The sequence below is a fragment of the Macaca fascicularis genome, chromosome 5 (genome assembly GCF_037993035.2).
Source record: "Macaca fascicularis isolate 582-1 chromosome 5, T2T-MFA8v1.1".
Taxonomy (NCBI): domain Eukaryota; kingdom Metazoa; phylum Chordata; class Mammalia; order Primates; family Cercopithecidae; genus Macaca; species Macaca fascicularis.
The window spans coordinates 151,659,101-151,679,593 of NC_088379.1; the positions used below are offsets into that span (position 1 = coordinate 151,659,101).

General features: G+C 36.9%; 1 protein-coding gene across 2 annotated transcripts in view; it reads right to left on the bottom strand.

Annotated features, from left to right (window-relative positions):
- Positions 1–20,493, bottom strand: part of TTC29 (tetratricopeptide repeat domain 29) — a 279,537-nt gene that overhangs the window by 118,854 nt on the left and 140,190 nt on the right. For both annotated transcript variants that reach the window (XR_012435150.1, XM_045392931.2), the window contains one exon: positions 11,288–11,411. Coding sequence is in view for 1 of the 2 variants with exons in the window: in XM_045392931.2 (XP_045248866.1) it covers positions 11,288–11,411 (124 nt within the window). In the remaining variant the exon portion in view is untranslated. The remainder of the gene's footprint in view (positions 1–11,287; positions 11,412–20,493) is intronic.

Genomic DNA, 20,493 nt, shown 5'->3' on the forward strand with positions numbered 1-20,493 from the left:
GGAAACTGAACAACATGCTCCTAAGTGACTACTGGGTAAATAACAAAATTAAGGCAGAAATAAATAAGATCTTTGAAAACAATGATAACAAAGACACAACGTACCATAATCTCTGGGACACAGCTAAAGCAGTGTTTAGAGGGAAATTTACAGCACTAAATGCCCACATTGATAAAGCAGAAAAGATTTAAATCGACACCCTAACATCAAAATTAAAAGAACTAGAGAATCAAGAGCAAACAAATTCAAAAGCTAGCAGAAGGCAAGAAATAACTAAGATCAGAGCAGAACTGAAGAAGATAGAGACACAAAAAATCCTTCAAAAAATCAATGAATCCAGGAGCTGTTTTTTTAAAAAAAAGATTAACAAAATAGATAGAATGCTAGCCAGACTAATTGAGAAGAGAGAATAATCAAACAGATGCAATAAAAAAATGATAAAGGGGATATCACTACTGATCCCACAGAAATACAAACTACCATCAGAGAATACTATAAATACCTCTATGCAAATAACTAGAAAATATAGAAGAAATGGATAAATTCCTGGACACATATACCCTTCCGAGACTATACCAGGAAGAAGTCAAATCCCTGAATAGACCAATAACAAGTTCTGAAATTGAGGCAGTAATTAATAGCCTACTAACCAAAAAAAGCCCAGGACCAGACAGATTCATAGCTGAATTCTATCAGAGGTACAAAGAGGAGCTGGTACCATTACTTCTGAAACTATTCCAAACAATAGAAAAAGAGGGACTCCTCCCTAACTCATCTTAGAGGCCAACATCATCCTGATAACAAAACCTGGCAGAGACACACACAAAAAAAGAAAATTTCAGGCCAACATCCCTGATGCACATTGATGCGAAAATCCTCAATAAAATACTGGCAAACCAAATCCAGCAGCACATTAAAAATCTTATTCACCACGATCAAGTTGGCTTCATCCCTGGGATGCAAAGCTGGTTCAACATACGCGAATCACAAAACATAATTTCTCTCACATAAATAGAACCAACGACAAAAACCACATGATTATCTCAACAGATGCAGAAAAGGTCTTCGATAAAATTAAACACCCCTTCATGCTAAAAACTCTTGATAAACTAGGTATTGATGGAACGTATCTCAAAATAATAAGAGCTATTTATGACAAACCCACAGCCAATATCATACTGAATGGGCACAAGCTGGAAGCATTCCCTTTGAAAACCGGTACAAGGCAAGGATGTTCCTCTCTCACCACACCTATTCAACATAGTATTGGAAGTTCTGGCCAGGGCGATCAGGCAAGAGGAATAAATAAAGGGTATTCGAATAGGAAGAGAGGAAGTCAAATTGTCTCTGTTTGCAAATGACATGATTGTATATTTAGAAAACCCCATCGTCTCAGCCCAAAATCTCCTTAAGCTGATAAGCAACTTCAGCAAAGTCTCAGGATACAAAATCAATGTACAAAAATCACAAGCATTCCTATACACCAATAACAGACAGAGAGCCAAATCATGAGTGAACTCCCATTCACAATTGCTACAAAGAGAATAAAATACCTAGAAACACAACTTACAGGGATGTGAAGGACCTCTTCAAGGAGAACTACAAACCACTGCTCAAGGAAATAAGAGAACACAAACAAATGGAAAAACATTTCATGCTCGTGGATAGGAAGAATCAATATTGTGAAAATAGTCATACTGCCCAAAGTAATTTATAGATTCAATGCTATCCCCATCAAGCTACCATTGACTTTCTTCACAGATTTTTAAAAAATTACTTTAAATTTCATATGGAACCAAAAAAGAGCCTGTATAGCCAAGACAATCCTAAGCAAAAAGAACAAAGCTGGAGGCATCACGCTACCTGACTTCAAACTACAAGGCTACAGTAACCAAAACAGCATGGTACTGTACCAAAACAGATATATAGATCAATGGAACAGAACAGAGGCTTCAGAAATAATGACACACATCTACAACCATCTGATCTTCAACAAGCCTGACAAAAACAAGCAATGGGGAAAGGATTCCCTATTTATTAAATGGTGTTGGGAAAACTGGCTAGCCATATGCAAAAAACTGAAACTGGGCCCCTTCCTTACACCTTATACAAAAATTAACTCAAGATGGATTAAAGACTTAAACGTAAGACCTAAAACCATAAAAACCCTAGAAGAAAACCTAGGCAATACCATTCAGGACATAGGCATGAGTAAAGACTTCATGACTATAACACCAACAACAATGGCAACAAAAGCCAAAATTGATAAATGGGATCTAATTAAACTAAAGAGTTTCTGCACAGCAAAATGAACTATCATCAGAGTGAACAGGCAACCTACAGAATGGGAGAAAAATTTTTCCATCTAGCCAACTGACAAAGGGCTAAAACCTAGAATCTACAAAGAACTTCAACAAATTTACAAGAAAAAAACAACTCACTTAAAAACTGGGCAAAGGATATGAACAGACACTTCTCAGAAGAAGACATTTATGCGTCCAGCAAACATATGAAAAAGAAGCTCATCATCACTGACCATTAGAGAAATGCAAATCAAAACCACAATGAGATACCATCTCACGCCAGTTAGAACAGCAATCATTAAAAAGTCAGGAAACAACAGATGCAGGAGAGAATGTGGAGAAATAGAAACGTTTGAGATACCATCTCACACCATTTAGAATGGCAATCATTAAAAAGTGAGGAAACAACAGATGCTGGAGAGGATATGGAGAAATAGAAACGTTTTTACCCTGTTGGTGGGAGTGTAAATTAGTTCAACCATTGTGGAAGATAGGGTGGCGATTTCTCAAGGATCTAGAACCAGAAATACTATTTGACCCAGCAATCCCATTACTGGGTATATTCCCCAAGGATTATAAATCATTCTACCATAAAGACACATAGACACATATGTTTATTGCAGCACTGTTCACAATAGCAAAGACTGTTCACAATAGCAAAGACTTGGAACCAACCTAAATATCCATAAATGATACACTGGATAAAGAAAATGTGGGACATATACACCATAGAATACTACGCAGCTATAAAAAAGGATGAGTTCATGTCCTTTTTAGGGACATGGATGCAGCTGGACACTATCATTCTCAGCAAACTAACACTTCTCAGCAAACTAACACAGGAACAGAAAACCAAACACTGCATGTTCTCACTCATAAGTGGGAGTTGAACAATGAGAAGACATGGACATAGAGAAGGGAACATCACACACTAGGGCCTATTGGGGAGTGGGGGACTAGGGGAGGGATAGCATTAGGAGAAATACCTAATGTAGATGACAGGTTGATGGGTGCAGCAAACCACCATGGCACGTGTATACCTATGTAACAAACCTGTATGCTCTGCCCATGTATCCCAGAACTTAAAGTATATATAAAAAAAGACTTACGTTCTTATCAATAAAAAGTGATCAAATATTTGCAATTTCATATGGTTCAACCTAATACACTGTAGTAAAAAGAAGTTTGGGAATGAGTGAACCAATTCACATTGATTTGGATAGAATTTTACTATTCGTAGAGTTGGATTTAGCTAATGAAATATTTTTTACATTTTTTTTTTTTTGAGGTGGAGTCTTGCTGTGTCACCCAGGTTGGAGTGCAGTGGCATGATTTCAGCTTACACAACCTCTGCTTCCTAGGTTCAAGTGATTCTCCTGCCTCAGCATCCCGAGTAGCTGGGATTACAGGCGTATGCCACTATGCCCGGTAAATTTTTTATATTTTTGGTAGAGACAGGGTTTTACCATGTTGGCCAGGCTGGTCTTGAACTCCTGACCTCAAGTGATCCGCCCGCCTTGGCTTCCCAAAGTGCTGAGATTACTATGTTTTGTTTTCAGTCACTGCAAAAGGTCATTTCGGCCAAGTCATTTGGTTAATGGCTGGTGAAAATAAATGTACCTATCCTCTAATTCGTTTACTGCTCTTACTTTCCCATGTTCATATGCCATTCTTCTTAACTGAGAATGTTGAAGTAACCAGAATTTCTGAAAAATATGACCTTGATGTCACTGGCACCGATCAAATGATCATTTAAATATCTCTTCAAGAAGTCCTTCGCAACAGCTTGAGCTGCAAAAATTCAGGGTGGTGGTGTTGTCTGTCAGTGTTACCTCCATTAAAAGCTATTCTCCACAAATAAATACTGTTTACCTAGCTCTTATGAAGCATGGGGGCCAATGCTAAATACTTCGTATGTATTGTGTCATTAACTTTCACACGTCACCCTATGAGGAAAATATTATTCTTATTTTACAAATAATCACATTGAGCCTCAGAGAAAAGAGCAACTTCTGCCACCCCCAAATCTTCTAAAAATCCTCATGAAAATCTCTAAGAGGAGGATATTATCTAGGATTGATCTACATTTGTAAAGGCTCTAGGGGACAAAATTTCCTTTCTTCACTGACTTGTAACCCTTTAGGCTCCACCATCTCCTCCCTTCTGCTCATCTCTCTCCTCCTCACCCCACCAAACACACAAAAAGCAAAAACATGCATGTGCACTCTTTTGAACAGAAACCCTTATATGGGAGAATGTTTTGCTGTATAAGTCAGTTTCTAGTATTTTATGAAGGAAATGAACATAAAAACAACACAGGAGCAGCTTTATACCATTACAGCAGTAGAGGTAAAACACATCTTCAACTCTGCATACCTCCGTATAATCATGAAGCTCCAAGATCGGTCAAACTGACTGAATAAAGAAATTTCTGGCAAGGTGAGGAGGGGGAGAAATAGGACTTATGTGATCATTTTGTTAGATACAGGAAGGGCACATATAACACTATGTTATATGCCCACAGGGACAGTTTAGGAGAACTGTTTATTCAAATGATTCATTCCAACCAACTTTGTTAATTTAACCAGAGTCTCTCCATATTACATCAAAAATAACTTTTGTTTGTTGAGGTGAACAATTCTTTGTCTTTCTTCAAGGTATAAAACATAAAATTTATATGAGAAAAAAGTTACCTAGGAAAAAATAAAATGGTATCAAAGATATTTGTAAGCCAATGAAGTAAACTATAATTGAGAAACAATACAAATATTGAAGATGATGTAAATAAAAGTCACTAAAATTATAGATTTTCCTGGTAGATATCAAAGACATAGGACAAAATATATGAAAATATACAGTTAGGCCAAACATAACCATTTTTTTTAAGAAACAAAAGTATAAATATCTAATTGATATTCTAATTATATTTCTGAGATTTCAATTATTTATTGTTTTAGGTGAGAGTCTTAATTAGGAAAATTAGAGACCACAAATAAGTGGACATATATATGAATTTCCTAAGTTATTTTTATATGTTATTAAGTAAAAATTAACTCATTCATTCATTCATTCATTCATTCATTTGACAACCACTCTGAGCCAGGCCAAATGCCAGGCCATGTAGAAGCAGCAGTAAATGGAGTTTCCACTCAAGTTTTTGAGGTGAGTGAAGTGAAAGTAGTGATATGCCTAAAATTTTGATTAGGTCTTATTTAAACTTAAAATTTTTACTCTTAAAATAGGAGCTTTATAATTAGCTAATTATGATTCCCTCAAATTGTACTTAGTATTCCACCTTTAGATACACACAATTGACATAAATAGATATGAACCTACCAGTTTTTCTAGTTTCTCTAGTTTAAAACACTACTAAAGAAATACAAAATTAATTCTTTTAAGATGCAAGCATTTGTATACATACCACTTTTAGAATGAGATTTCGCTAATGTATATCGTATTTGTGGATGTTTAATTCTCAGAGTTTACTGTTTAAATCTCTTCTCCAAAGGTTAAATACAACTTTCTACAGTTTATTTCTGTTATCAGATAATCCCTATTCTATTTTAAAATTCAGAAGATTCTAGTAATTAGAGTTGTCAATCTTAAATATGAGATTGACAATATGCATTTCCTAAATGAATCTTATAGGAAAAGAACAACTTCATTTAATTTTATTAATATCCCTGATAAGCATTTAGTGAACAATTCCAGGACAGGATCTTGATGACATCATAGACCTTGGAACAACGCTCGAATTATTACATTATAACATAGAATTTTCATGCATTATTTTGATTTTTAGTGTCTAAAATGTCACTCTGTTCAATGAGCAAGCTCAAAATGAATGAGCATTTTCTCAGTACTAAGGATAAATCATTTCCTACCCATTTTCCCTATAATTTTAGTGTTGGAACCACCATTCTTTTAAGTATGTAATTATTCTATGGTTTTATTAAGGAATGAGAACTCTTATAAACCTAGTTATTTCCTCTAAAACATTCTCATTTGACCACTTTACACTAATTATATATTTTCAATTAACAGTCCATCAAAGACCCAGAGGGGAGGATGAGTGGTCCATTTTCTATGATTACATAGTAAAAGGTAACTAACTAGGATGCAGGATATTTTTAAGATGCACTAATTCTAATTACAATTACTATAATAATTACAGAAAAGGTAACTCCAATATTTTTCCAACCATTATAATTTTGGTTTTATAATATTTTTACTTCTTGAAAATTGTTAAGAATACAATTACAATACCTTGCATGAGTAATATGAAGCCCAAAAATATTGGGTTTACTTTTAAAGATTCAGGACAAGTTTTCAAAATGTTAAAATATTATACAAAAATGAAATAGAGGTGGGGCATGGTGGCTCATGCCTGTAATCCAGCACTTTGGGAGGCCGAGGAGGGAGGATCACTCGAGGGCAAGAGTTCGAGACCAACCTGGCCAACATGGTGAAACCTCGTCTCTACGAAAAATACAAAAATTAGGCGGGTGGGGTGGCATGTGCCTGTAATCCCAGTTACTCCGGACGCTGAGGCAGGAGAATTGCTTGAACCCAGGAGGCAAAGGTTGCAGTAAGCTGAGACTGCACCACTGCAGTCCAGTTTGGGCAACAAGAGTGAAACTCTGTCTCAAAACAACGATGACAAAATGAAATAGAAGTGTGAACTTTCACAAGTGAGAGAATACCAGTCTTAAGTGGTGTGAAACTGGTTACAAATTTATTTATTGGTTCAAGGAACTGACATGTTTTTGATCACCAATTCTGTGCCAGGTTTTTTTCTAGACACTAGAATAATAAACAAGGCAGATATAGTTCCTGCTCTCATTAAACTTATATTTTGGCCAAATTAAACAACAACAATAAGAACATAACATGGGCCGGGCGCAGTGGCTCAAGCCTGTAATCCCAGCACTTTGGGAGGCCGAGATGGGCGGATCACGAGGTCAGGAGATCAAGACCATCCTGGCTAACCCGGTGAAACCCCGTCTCTACTAAAAAATACAAAAAACTAGCCGGGCGAGGTGGCGAGCGCCTGTAGTCCCAGCTACTCGGGAGGCGGAGCTTTCAGTGAGCTGAGAGGGCCACTGCACTCCAGCCTGGGCGACAGAGCAAGACTTCGTCTCAAAAAAAAAAAAAAAAAAAAAAAAAAGAACATAACATGAACAAGAAAACTATGAGAAGATAAATGCTACATGGATAATTCAAATATTCAAATATAGTAATTTTAAAGAGTGACCCAGGTGGGGCAGCTTATGCCTGTAATCCATAGCACTTTGGGAGGCTGAAGCAGGAAAATCCTTTGAGTCCAGAAGTTCAAGACCACCCTGAGCCACATGACAAAACCTGGGCCAAATGACAATTCTCTATTAAAAAAAAGAATTGGGAGGGGGCGGGGTTAGGGAGAGGGCACGGTGGCTCATGCCTGTAATCCCAGCACTTTGGGAGACCGAGGTGGGCGGATCATGAGGTCAAGAGATCCAGACCATCATGGCCAACATGGTGAAACCCTGTCTCTACTAAAAATACAAAAATTAGCTGGGCGTGGTGGCGCACGCCTGTAGTCCCAGCTATTCAGGAGGCTGAGGCAGGAGAATTGCTTGAATCCGGGAGGCAGAGGTTGCAGTGAGTCGAAATTGTGCCACTGCACTCCAGTCTGGCAACAGAGTCAGACTCCATTTCAAAAAAAAAAAAAAGGGAGGGGGCGACCTGATGGCCACTCTTTAGTTGCTAAGGGAAGGCCCCTCTGAAGATGTGGCATTGAACAGAGATCTGAGTGACAAGAAGCCAGCAATGTGAAGTTCAGAGCATTTCATGTAGAGCATTCAGCCAAGGCAAATGTTCTAAGGCAGGAACTAGCTTGACATGCTTAAAGAACTCCAAGAATGTCAATTCGCTACAGTGGGGTGGATAAAAAGGAGTAGGAAGCAATGAGGTCAGAGATAGGGGTGGGGCTATCTCATATTTTAGGACAGGGTAAGGATTTATATTTATGTTCTCAGAAGAACGAGAAGTAATGGAAGTGTGAATGAGAAATAATGGAAGTATTTTAAGCAGGGAAATTGCATTTGATTTACATTTTAAAATAATTACTTGGCCTCTTTCTGCTTATGCGGGGGTGGGAGGGAACAGAGTGCATGCAGGAAGGTGAGTTTAGGGCTTACTGCAGTGTCTAGGTGAGACAATATAGTGTCATAAACTGATGTGACAGTTGCAGAGATAGAGGCAAAAGGGTGGATTTGAGATATATATTTGGTAACACAAAGGTCAGAGTTTGCTTTTGGCTTGAATATGGAGCTGGGGGAGATAAGAATTGAAGGATTTCCAGATTTTTGGTTGAAGTGACTGGGTGGATGGATAATGTTACTATTTAAAAGATGGAGAAGACTAGAGAGGTGGAGGTTCCATTTGAATTATGTTAGAAATCCGGGTGGAGGTGCTAAGGAAGCAATTGCCTTTACAAAGTTTGGAGTCCCAGGAGAGATCAGGATTGGAGATACAAATCTGGAAGTCATTGGCATATGGATAGTATTTAAAAGCCATGGCCCTGAATGGGGCAGATAAGAGGAGCTTGCAGACTAAAAAGAGAAGATTGCTTGGAAAATGCCTAAATAATATTCCAATGTGGTTGAGATTTAAGTTGTTAGAAGAAAAATTTAGAGAAAAAAACAGTTAAGTTCAGTTTTTAGTACATTATAGTTGAAGACATCTAAGTGAAAATATCAAATAGGTGGTGGGGTATGCGTTTGGAATTGAGGGGAAAGGCCTGAGCTTTTAAAAGGACTGTTTTTCAAAACAGAAGGGCAAAAAGCCCAACTTTTTACCCTACCTCCAAACAATACTCAAACCCAGCCCTTCTGAATAACGTGAGCATGGCTAACCTATATTTTCCTAATAACAGAAAGCGTAAGGAAAATACACTGTAAGAGGAGCAATATTTTTATACTTGCGTTTTCTTAATGTTTTTGCCAAGAGTTTATATCTCACCAGTGTGTATTTTATTCTCTGATTTTTGATTCTTGGATAAGAGTTTAATTTCTGAAGTTAAGGTACAAGAAATAATATCCAAAAGCTGTGTCAACTGCCAGAAGTTAAATTTTACCAGTTTATCCCTATTCTAATAGAAAATTTGGAGGATTCTGGGTATTTGCACTATCTTCAAATATATATGCCTTCAAATATACAACTTGATTCATACACCATATCATACTGCATATATTCATGGACTATATCTTTTCTCCTATGCTATAGGAGAAACTCCCTCATTAGACTGTGAGCCTCACAAGGGTTTAGGTCTTGCCTGTTTTCACCACTGTATCCTAAAAAGGAAATAAAAGCAAATACAAAATTAAGGAGAGAAGAGTCAATAAAGGCAAAGAAATGGGCAGGGAGCCAGAGGGTAGCAAAGGAAGCACACGACATGCAAAACCTGAGCACAGCTAGAGCAACAGACAAGGGAGGACTCGAAACAAGAGGGGAAACAAAGTGGTGGCCATGGGAGAGAGGGAGAGGAAGACCCGGGGGTCAGAGAGCAAGGAGGAGGGTCAAGAAGGAAGAACGCAGGAGAGAATGGAGCAAGGTGGGTAAGGGAGTCGTGGAGAAGAAGGGCCAGGACAAAAAGGGGCTTTTTAGATTTCAAGGAATAGGAGAGAGGGGAGGCAAATGAGCCCAGGGGAGAAAGAGAGAGGATGTAAGAGAAAAAGGAAATGAGATACCTTGTTTGAAAGCACTTGCTCCACTTCAGGAACTAAAGAAATATGAGTTTCACTCATTCAAATTAATTTCAAACTTGATTTCCTTAAAAAAAAAAAAACCTAAATCCTTATGAAATAAAGTTAATTTTATGGCAAACAACAGAATACTGTAGTGGTTGGGAAAATGGGTTTGAATACCGTTGCCACCCAGCATCATCTGAGGGTCTGGCAAAGGGGAATTGTTTGATACCACTAAGGGTGTAGAGAACAACAGAAACTTACAAAGATAATACTTCTCCTGCTGCAAAGCACTATCCTAAGTGCTTTCCACATGTTAATTTAATACTCACAATAACTTTACGAGGTGAGAATATTGAGGCACCTAGAAATTTCAGTAACTAGCCCAAGGTCACAGATCTTACAAGTGCAAGAGCTGGGTTTTTAACTCAAGCAGTGGGGTTTTGGAATTAGTGACTTTATTCACTACATACACAGACTCTCAAAGAGATTAACAGAGAGTGTATAAACATAATTTGAGACAATAATTACCCTAAAAAATGATGGATCTTATTCATGATCAAAACAGCAATTATAACTAGAGAAACAAGGCTCTTTCACACCATTGCTAAAGGAGAATCTGTAATAAAAACACAAAATCACGAGAAAATACGACAAAAGTCCATTATGACCAGTACATTATACTAATAACAGCTTCTTGAATTGGATAATTTTATTTTGGACTTTTTTTGTTCTTCCTTCTGTTTTCTCTTTCATGTAATCAATCTGTTGCTAAAATTTCACTCTAAATTTTCTGCAGAATTATTTTTAGGATTGTCGTTTCTTCTCCCAAGGAAACTAGCAGGGGTGCCACAGCTGGATTAATAAAGAATTTGGAGTGAGAGAGATGAATGTCATTGGAAGCAGATAATAGCCAACAGTTATAATCAATTTCCTTTGAATTAAATATTTTAATTGCTCCTCAAATCCAATGTCAGTTAGAATCCTCACTGGATGTGAAACTATGAATCAGGGTTAGCAGCTCATAAGGACTGTCCCACATGGCCCTAAGGTATTGGAAGAGGAGGAGGAGGAGGAGGAGGAGGCATTTCTCCTCCTAGTCCTTGCCATGGGCATTAACTACATCCTGCAGTCCAGGGCCATTCTGCATAATATATGGTGGGAAGGCAAGGATAACATGAGAAGAGACTTTTAAAACAGCAAATTTCTCCCTAAACACTGCAAATTTCTCTAGAAACAAGAAATACATAGACTCACTTTTTCATTGTAGATGTCCCCAAGCATTGTACTTGCTCTCACAAAATCTAGGCTTTGAAAATTGTTTCTTGCAATTTTCACAAATTTTTTCAAGTATTTAATTGCTTCTGTTGTATTTCCTTGGCTAGAATGAATGAAATAGGACATCAATGGAGTATCATCTTACTTAATGTCACAATAAAGAGAAAGTATCTTGTGTCTTTCCTGTAGAAAATGCAAGATGGTTATCAGGATAATGAGATTTAATGTGTAAATACGAAATTAAAAATACATGGCTTGTTTTTGTTGGAGCATACATTGAGTTAAAACTGAAACTTTTAAATCCTCATGCATTGCTAATGGAAATGTAAAATGGTACATCTTCTTAACAACTTGGCAGTTCCTCGAAAACTTTAACATAGAGTTACCATATGACCCAGAAATTTTACTCCAAAATATATACCCAAGTGAAGCAAAAATATGTCAACACAAAAAGTCATATACATGAAAGTTCATAGCAGCATTAATCATAATAGCCAAGGCATGAAAACAATTGAAATGTGTATCAACTGATGAATGGGTAAACACAATATGGTATATACCTACAATGAAATATTATACAGTCTTAAAAATGAATGAGGTAGGCCAGGTGCGGTGGCTCACACCTGTAATCCCAGCACTTTGGAGGCCCAGACAGGTGGATCATGAGGTCAGGAGATCGAGACCATCCTGGCTAACATGGTGAAACCCCCGCCTCTACTAAAAATATAAAAAATTAGCTGGGCGTAGTAGCGGGTAACTGAAGTCCCAGCTACTTGGGAGGCTGAGGCAGGAGAATGGCATGAACACAGGAGGTGGAGCTTGCAGTGAGCTGAGATTGCGCCACTGCACTCCAGCCTGGGCAACAGAGTGAGACTCAAAATCAAAATAAATAAATAAATAAATAAATAAATAAAAGAATGAGGTAGCGATGCATGTTGCAACATGGATGAAACTTGAAAATATGCTAACTGAAAGAAACCAGACAACAGAAGATCACACACCATATGAGCCCATTTACACAATATGTCCAGAATGGCAAATCCATGAGATGGAAAGTAGGCTACTGGTCGCTAGAGGCTGAGGAAAGTGGAGGATTGAGAAATGACAAATAATGGGTACAAGGTTTCCTTTTAGGGTGATTGAAATTAGATAGTGGCCATGGTTGCTCAATCCTGTGAGTATACTAAAAACCACTGAATTGTATTAAACTTTTAAAGTGAGGACTCTTTTAAATTGTAGATTTTTAAAGTCTACAATTGTTAAAGTCATAATTGTATAGCATATGAATTATGTCTCACTAAAGCTGTTTTTTTTTTTAAAAAAAAAACCTTTTAAAAGTTTATAAAAGGTGAATACTAGCTTGTTCTTGAAAGCTTTCATTGGTAGTAGAAGCTCAGGTGTCACTAAAGTCACATATACAAGTGTTACATATCCTCACAAAATGTTCAGGAAGACATAATTTCTAGCAGACAATTTGTCATGTAGTAAGCATTAATACATTTTTGAATGAAGTAATGTTGAAAATTTGAGAAGGGAGACACATATGCTGCACACATGAAGCTAAGCATCCAGGTAAACTGTGAGAACCTTAAGGCATATAGATGTTTGGAGTCTAAGACTGTAAACTCCTGACCCTTGGATATTCCAGTAACATCAAGAAACTTTAGGAGTCTAGAAAATGTCCCAAAATCTGCTAGTTGCTGGGGAATAGGGTTCCTGTGCTTGAAGTGTTTCACTGTCAACTTGGAGAAGTAAGTGTATAAACTCATACATGGGATCAACTGTGACAGGTACTGACTTGTATATAGTGCTTTGAAACCTGGAGTACATTCATTTGCCTATCCTCATAAAAACATGTGTAGTGTTTTTGTTGTTGTTGTTGTTGTTGTTTTCTAGGTTTTCTAAATGTGACTCCAAATTCTTTTGGCTATTTCTAAAGACTGAGCCCACCTCTCAACTGGGGCAGTTTAAAAGAGTATGTTGCAAGTTCAGAAAGTATTTTCTTAAAAAAAAATAAAAAGTGGGGGGAATACATGTGTAGAACGTGCAGGTTTGTTACATAGGTCTACGTGGGTCATGGTGGTTTGCTGCACCTATTGACCCATCCTCTAAGCTCCCTCCCCTCACTCCCCACCCTTCCACAGGCCCTGGTGTGTGTTGTTCTCCTTTCTGTGTCCATGTGTTCTCAGTGTTCAACTCCCACTTAAGAGTGAGAACATGCGGTGTTTGGTTTTCTGTTCCTGTGCTAGTTTGCTGAGGATGGTGGCTTCCAGCTTCATCCATGTCCCCACAAAGCATGTGATCTCATTCCTTTTTATGGCTGCATAGTATTCCATGGTGTATGTACCACATTTTCTTTATCCAGTCTATCATTGATGGGCATTTGGGTTAGTTCCATGTCTTTGCTATTGTAAATAGTGCTGCAATAAACATACGTGTTCATGTGTCTTTATAGGTTTACTGAATCATTTTCTGTAGGATCCTTAGGTATATATCCAGTAATGGGATTACTGAGTCAAATGATATTGCTGCTTCTAGATCTTTGAGGAATCGCCATACTGTCTTCCACAATAGTTGAACTAATTTACACTTCCACCAACAGTGTAAAAGTGTTCCTATTTCTCCACAGTCTCACCAGAATCTATTGTTTCCTGACTTTTTAATAATTGCCATTCTGACTGGCGTGAGATGGTATCTCCTTGTGGTTTTGATTTGCATTTCTATGATGATCAGTGATGTAGAGCTTTTTTTCATGTTTGTTGGCTGCATAAATGTCTTCTTTTGAGAAGTGTCTGTTCATATCCTTTGCCCACTTTTTGATGGGGTTGTTTTTTCCTTGTGAATATATTTAAGTTCCTTGAAAATTCTGGATATTAGACCTTTGTCAGATGGGTAGATTGCAAAAGTGTTCTCCCATTCTGTAGATTGCCTGTTCACTCTGATGATAGTTTCTTTTGCTGCGCAGAAGCTCTTTAGTTTAATTAGATCCCATTTGTCAATTTTTGTTTTTATTGCAATGCTTTTGATGTTTTTGTCATGAAGTCATTGCCCATGCCTATGTCCTGAATGGTATTGCCTAGGTTTACTTCTAGGGTTTTTATGGTTTGGGGTTTTACATTTAAGTCTTTAATTCATCTTGTGTTAGTTTTTGTATAAGGTGTAAAGAAGGGGTCCAGTTTCAGTTTTCTTCATATGGTTAGCCAGTTTTCCCAGCACCATTTACTTAATAGGAGATCCTTTCCCCATTGATTGTTTTTGTCAGGCTTGTTGAAGATCAGATAGTTGTAGATGTGTGGTGTTATTTCTGAGGTCTTTGTTCTGATCCACTGGTCTATATGTCTGTTTTGGTACAAGTACCATGCTGTTTTGGTTACTGTAGCCTTGTAGTATAGTTTGAAGTCAGGTAGCATGATGCCTCCAGCTTTGTTCTTTTTGCTTAAGAGTGTCTTGGCTATCCGGGGTCTTCTTTGATTCCACATGAAATTTAAAATAGTTTTTTCTAATTCTGTGAAGAATGTCAATGGTAGTTTGATGGGAATAGCATTGAATCTATAAATTACTTTGAGCAGTATGGCCATTTTCAAGATATTCATTCTTTCTATCCATGGAGATGGAATGTTTCTCCATCTGTTTGTTTTCTCTCTTATTTCCTTGAGTAGTGGTTTGTAGTGCTCCTTAAAGAGGTCCTTCACATCTCTTGTTAGCTGCATTCCTAGGTATTTTATTCTCTTTGTAGCAATTGTGAATGGGAGTTCATTCATGATTTGGCTCTCTGCTTGCCTACTGTTGGTGTAAAGGAATACTTATGATTTTTGCACATTGATTTTGTATCCTGAGACTTTGCTGAAGTTGCTTCTCAGCTTAAGGAGGTTTTGGGCTGAGACGATGGGATTTTCTAAATATACAATCATGTCATCTGCAAACAGAGACAATTTGACTTCCTCTCTTCCTGTTTGAATACGCTTTATTTCTTTCTCTTGCCTGATTGCCCTGGCCAGAACGCCCAATACTATGTTGAATAGAAGTGGTGAAAGAAGGTATCCTTGTCTTGTGTCAGTTTTCAAAGGGAATGCTTTCAGCTTTTGCGTATTCAGTATGATATTGGCTGTGGGTTTGCCATAAATAGCTCTTGTGATTTTGAGAGATGTTCCATCGATACCTACTTTATTGAGAGTTTTTAACATGAAGGGATGTTGAATTTTATCGAAGGCCTTTTCTGCATCTATTGAGGTAATCCTGTGGGCTTTGTCATTGGTTCTGGTTTATGTGATTGATTACATTTATTGATTTGCTTATGTCGAACCAGCCTTGCATCCCAGGGATAAAGCTGACTTGATTGTGGTGGATAAGTTTTTAACGTGCTGCTGGAATCAGTTTGCCAGTATTTTATTGAGGATTTTCACATTGATGTTCATCAGGGATATTGGCCTGAAATTTTCTTTTTTTGTTGTGTCTCTTCCCGATTTTGGTAACAGGATGATGCTGGCTTCATAAAATGAGTTAGAGGAAATTCCCTCTTTTTCAATTGTTTGGAATAGTTCCAGAGGAATAGTACCAGCTTCTCTTTGTATATCTGGAAGAATTCAGCTGTGAATTTGTCTGGTCCTGGGATTTTTTGGTTGTTAGGCTATTAATTACTGCCACAATTTCAGAGCTTATTATTAGCCTATTCAGGGATCCGACTTCTTTCTGGTTTAGTCTTGGTAAGGTGTATGCATCCAGGAATTTATCCAATTCTTCTATATTGTCTAGTTTATTTGTGTAGAGGTGTTTACCGTATTCTGTAGTGGTAGTTTGTATTTCTGTGGGGTCACTGGTGATATCCCCTTTATCATTTTTTATTGTGTCAATTTGATTCTTCTTTCTCTTCTTCTTTATTAGTCTTGCTAGCAGTTTATCAATTTTGTTAATTTTTTCATAAAACCAGCTCCCGGATTCATTGATTTTTTTGGAGGATTTTTCGTGTTTCTATCTCCCTCAATTCCTCTATGATGTTAGTTATTTCTTGTTTTCTGCTAGCTTTTGGATTAGTTTGCTCTCACCTCTCAAACTCTTTTAATTGTGAGTTTAGTGTGTCTATTTTAGATTTTTTCCACTTTCTCCTGTGGGCATTTAGTGCTATAAATTTCCCTCTTAACACTGTTTTAGCTGTGTCTTAGAGTTTCTGTTATGTTGTCTCTTTATTCTCATTGGTTTCAAAGAATTTCTTAATTTCCATCCTAATTTCATTATTTACCCAGTAGTCATTCAGGATCCAGTTGTTCAATTTCCATGTAATTTTGCAGTTTTGAGTGAGTTTCTTAATCCTGAATTCTAACTTGATTGCACTGTGATCTGAGAGACTGTTTGTTATGACTTCAGTTCTTTTGTATTTGCTGAGGAGTGTTTTACTTCCAATTATGTGGTCAATTTTAGAATAAGTGCCATGTGGCACTGAGAAGAGTGTATATTCTGTTGATTTGGGGTAGAGAGTTCTGTAGCTGTCTACTAGGTCCACTTGACCCAGAACTGAGTTCAAGTCCTGAATATTCTTGTTAATTTTCTGTCTCGTTAATCTGCCTAATACTGACAGTGGGTTGTTAAAGTCTCCCACTATTATTGTGTGGGAGACTAAGTCTCTTTGTAGGTCTCTAAGAACTTGCTTTATGAATCTGGGTGCTCCTTCATTGGGTGCATATATATTTAGAATAATTAGTTACAAATTAGTCTTGTTGAATTGTTCCCTTTACCATTATGTAATGCCCTTCTTTGTCTTTTTGAATCATTCTCTGGCTGCCCTTAACAGTTTTTCCTTCATTTCGACCTTGGAGAATCTGATCATCATGCTTCTTGCGGTTGATATTCTCATGGAGTATATTAATGGTGTTCTCTGTATTTCCTGAATTTCCATGTTGGCTTGTCTTGCTAGGTTGGGAAAATTCTCCTGGATAATATCCTGAAGTGTATTTTCTAGCTTGTTTCAATTCTCTTCATCTCCTCTGGTACTCCAATCAATTGTAGGTTTGGTCTTTTTATGAAATCCCATATTTCTTGGAGGCTTTGTTCATTCCTTTTCATTCTTTTTTCTCTATTTTTGTTTGCATGTCTTATTTCAGTAAGATGGCCTTCACACTCTGATATCCTTTCTTCTGCTTGGCTGATTCAGCTGTTGATACTTGTGTACACTTCATGAAGTTCTCGTGCTGTGTTTTTCAGCTCCATCAGGTCGTTTATGTTCCTCTCTAAACTGGTTATTCTAGTTAGGAACTCCTCTAACCTTTTATCAAGGTTCTTAGCTTGTTTGCATTGGGTTAGAACATGCTCCCTTAACTCATCGTAGGTTTTTATTACCCATCTTCTGTAGCCTACTTCTGCCACTTCATCCATTTGATCCTTCATCCGTGTCTGTGCCCACATCCCTTGGCTGGAGGGAGGGGGCTCCTCTTCCCCGTGTGGCTCTCAGGTGGGCCACCACACCACACTGCTCTTCCCTCTCTCTGTGGGTCACACCTGCCTTCTAGTCAATTTTGATGACAGAACCTGGATACTTTGGTTGCTGGTGAAGGATTCACTCACTTATTATGGTTTATTTTGATGGGAGCCCCAGCTTCTAGTAGGCCATCTTGGCCCTGCACCCACCAGTAGCATTTCTATATGCCCCAGAATGTATTTTCAATGGAGTTTATTTTTAAAAAATATTGGTAGGATTAGGGTTATCTCCTTGCATAACCTCCCAGGGTTTGAAAAACATTCATTTTCACAGGTAAACACTGATATGTTTGTAAAAATAAGTTAGATTACTTTAAAGTCAAAATGAGTTATGGTGGAATTTAGAAAGATGTAGGTTTGAATATCAGCTCGGCCTCTTAGATTAATAACTTTGATTATACTAAAGTTATGAAACTAAAGAAAACTTTTGTTTCTTCATTTTAAAAATGGCCACAAGTTGCTGTGGGATGAAAAATTGTGTAAATGTATAGTTTGGCATGTAGTAGGGATTCAATAAATGGCACTTGCGTTATTATTGTCTCTCAGTGAAATAAACAACTATCACATTGACAGCTCTCTACTTGACATTGTCTACCACAAGCCAAGAGGCAAATTCAATTTAGCTAAGCAATCCTTCCTGAAAACATTCATCATATGATGAATTAAACACTCTGATTTGAATGTATGCTCTGCAAATCAGTCACATGAAGTCCTGGTGTCTATTTCCTAAGGGGAAAAATCAAAGAGCTCACATTTTTTGTTTACTTGAATATCAAGTACTATCAAATACTTTTTTTTCTCTTATTGATAAAAGAGTGTTCTACACATCAGAAATAGGATGAAATTTTATGTTACTGCAGCTGTGAACACAACTTTTTAAAAGTCTGTCCTCACTTTTTCATACCAAAATTATGACTGATCTTCCACATATAGGCATAGGTCAATTCTCCAGAAAAAAATATGAATTATTGGAGGAAATTTTCAAATGCAGGCATAGAGTAAAATATAATGAGAGGTTCACCGATTATTTTAATTTAAATATTTGTTTTGTGAAACTAAAAGTTATCGAGAGAGCTTGAGTATAAAATATTAATAAAGAAAATATATTATTTAGAATTTTGAGCGAACTTGTGGTTCTAGGACTAAAAATGTTCTATCAAATTGTTAATTTTTCACACTCTTTCCTAGACTATAATATTCAAGAAAAATTGATGGGGGAAAAATGATGATTTCTCTGAATATCTCTTTAAAACCTTAGGGAAAATTATGATTATTAATTATTTAGCTAAGATGGACTCGCTGAAGCTTATTTATGTTCATGTTTCTAAAAACCAATATATTTTTGAAGAAAGTACATTTTCAATTAGATTTGGCCTGCTGAGGATTGTTAAATCAAGATATGTGCAAACAAAGAAACAAGCAAGAAAACTAAGTTTAGAGTATGAGAAACACAAAATAGTATAAAAAAAACTATTGCTGGGTAATTCAAGTCATTTTTCTTCCAGAGGAGCAACAGATCTCCAAAACATACAAAATTATCTAGAATTTGCTCTAATGAATAATGCTAGAGAAACAAAGTCTTATTATTGTAAGTCATTTGCTTTACTCAATGAATGTAGAGATCTACAGTCAGCAAAGCTGTTAATGCAACATCTGAAATATTAACATTATATGCTGGTTAAAGGTTTTCCAAATTTAAAAGTTAGCAACAGATTCAGAAGCCATTCTTTTTATGGAAGGGGAAAACACGGAATATTTTCTTATAGAAAAGCTACAGCTTATTTGTATAAGTTAAAGGACAAGGTTAAAATGTTAGATAAATATTAATTCCAGTTTTCTATATGCAGTGCACAGGTGCAACTTGAACAGCATATTATATGGTATAATCATTAAATTCATTCAACCAGACCTTAGAGAGTTAAAAACATATATTCGGAGGAACAGGACTCCTCGGTCCAAAGAATGAGAATGAAACAGTGCAGACTATTTGTGTATCAAGGTGATTCCAGTTTCCAACTGGGAAAACAGGACCGTTAACACCCACGTCCCTTGACAACTGTCCAATTATGTATATCACACTTGGCCTACTGTTTGCAGTAGAAGTAATCAATAAAGGATGTGGTTGAGTGAACATAGATTTTGGTTGAACCAATGCATGAAAACTTAATCATTTACTCAGAGAGAAGAAATCAAATAGAGCAGAGATGAAACAGCCACTAAGGGGTTTGTTGATTGTGCCACCAAGTTTGTGGGCCACAGATGAAAGTAATAAGGCAAATGGGATCAGTGACAGGAGAAAATGCAAAAAGCTATTCTTAATTTCATGAATTAATAGATATGTTTTGATGTATTTTTTTGGTCATTTTTAGGAAATTTCACATCAAAGCCCGGATGTTCCATTTTAAAGAATATATGAAAATTACTAGGGCGTGTCATTTCTCTCAAGCAAGAAAAAATTAATTTTCAGCTATAACAGAAAGGTAATTTTCACACTTGAAACTTTGTGCTGATTGATTTAAAGATCTCCATTGTGGAAAGTTTTCTAGGAAATAATTTAACTCGAGTTTGCAAGAAAATTTACAATTGGTATGGAATAAACCCAGAGATGGGTTAGTTGTGACCAATATGTATTAAACATATTTTTGTGAAATTTTTCTCCGTATTTTTTTTTAATAATCTGAGTATTTTGGAAAGTTGTGACACTTCTGTAAATGAAC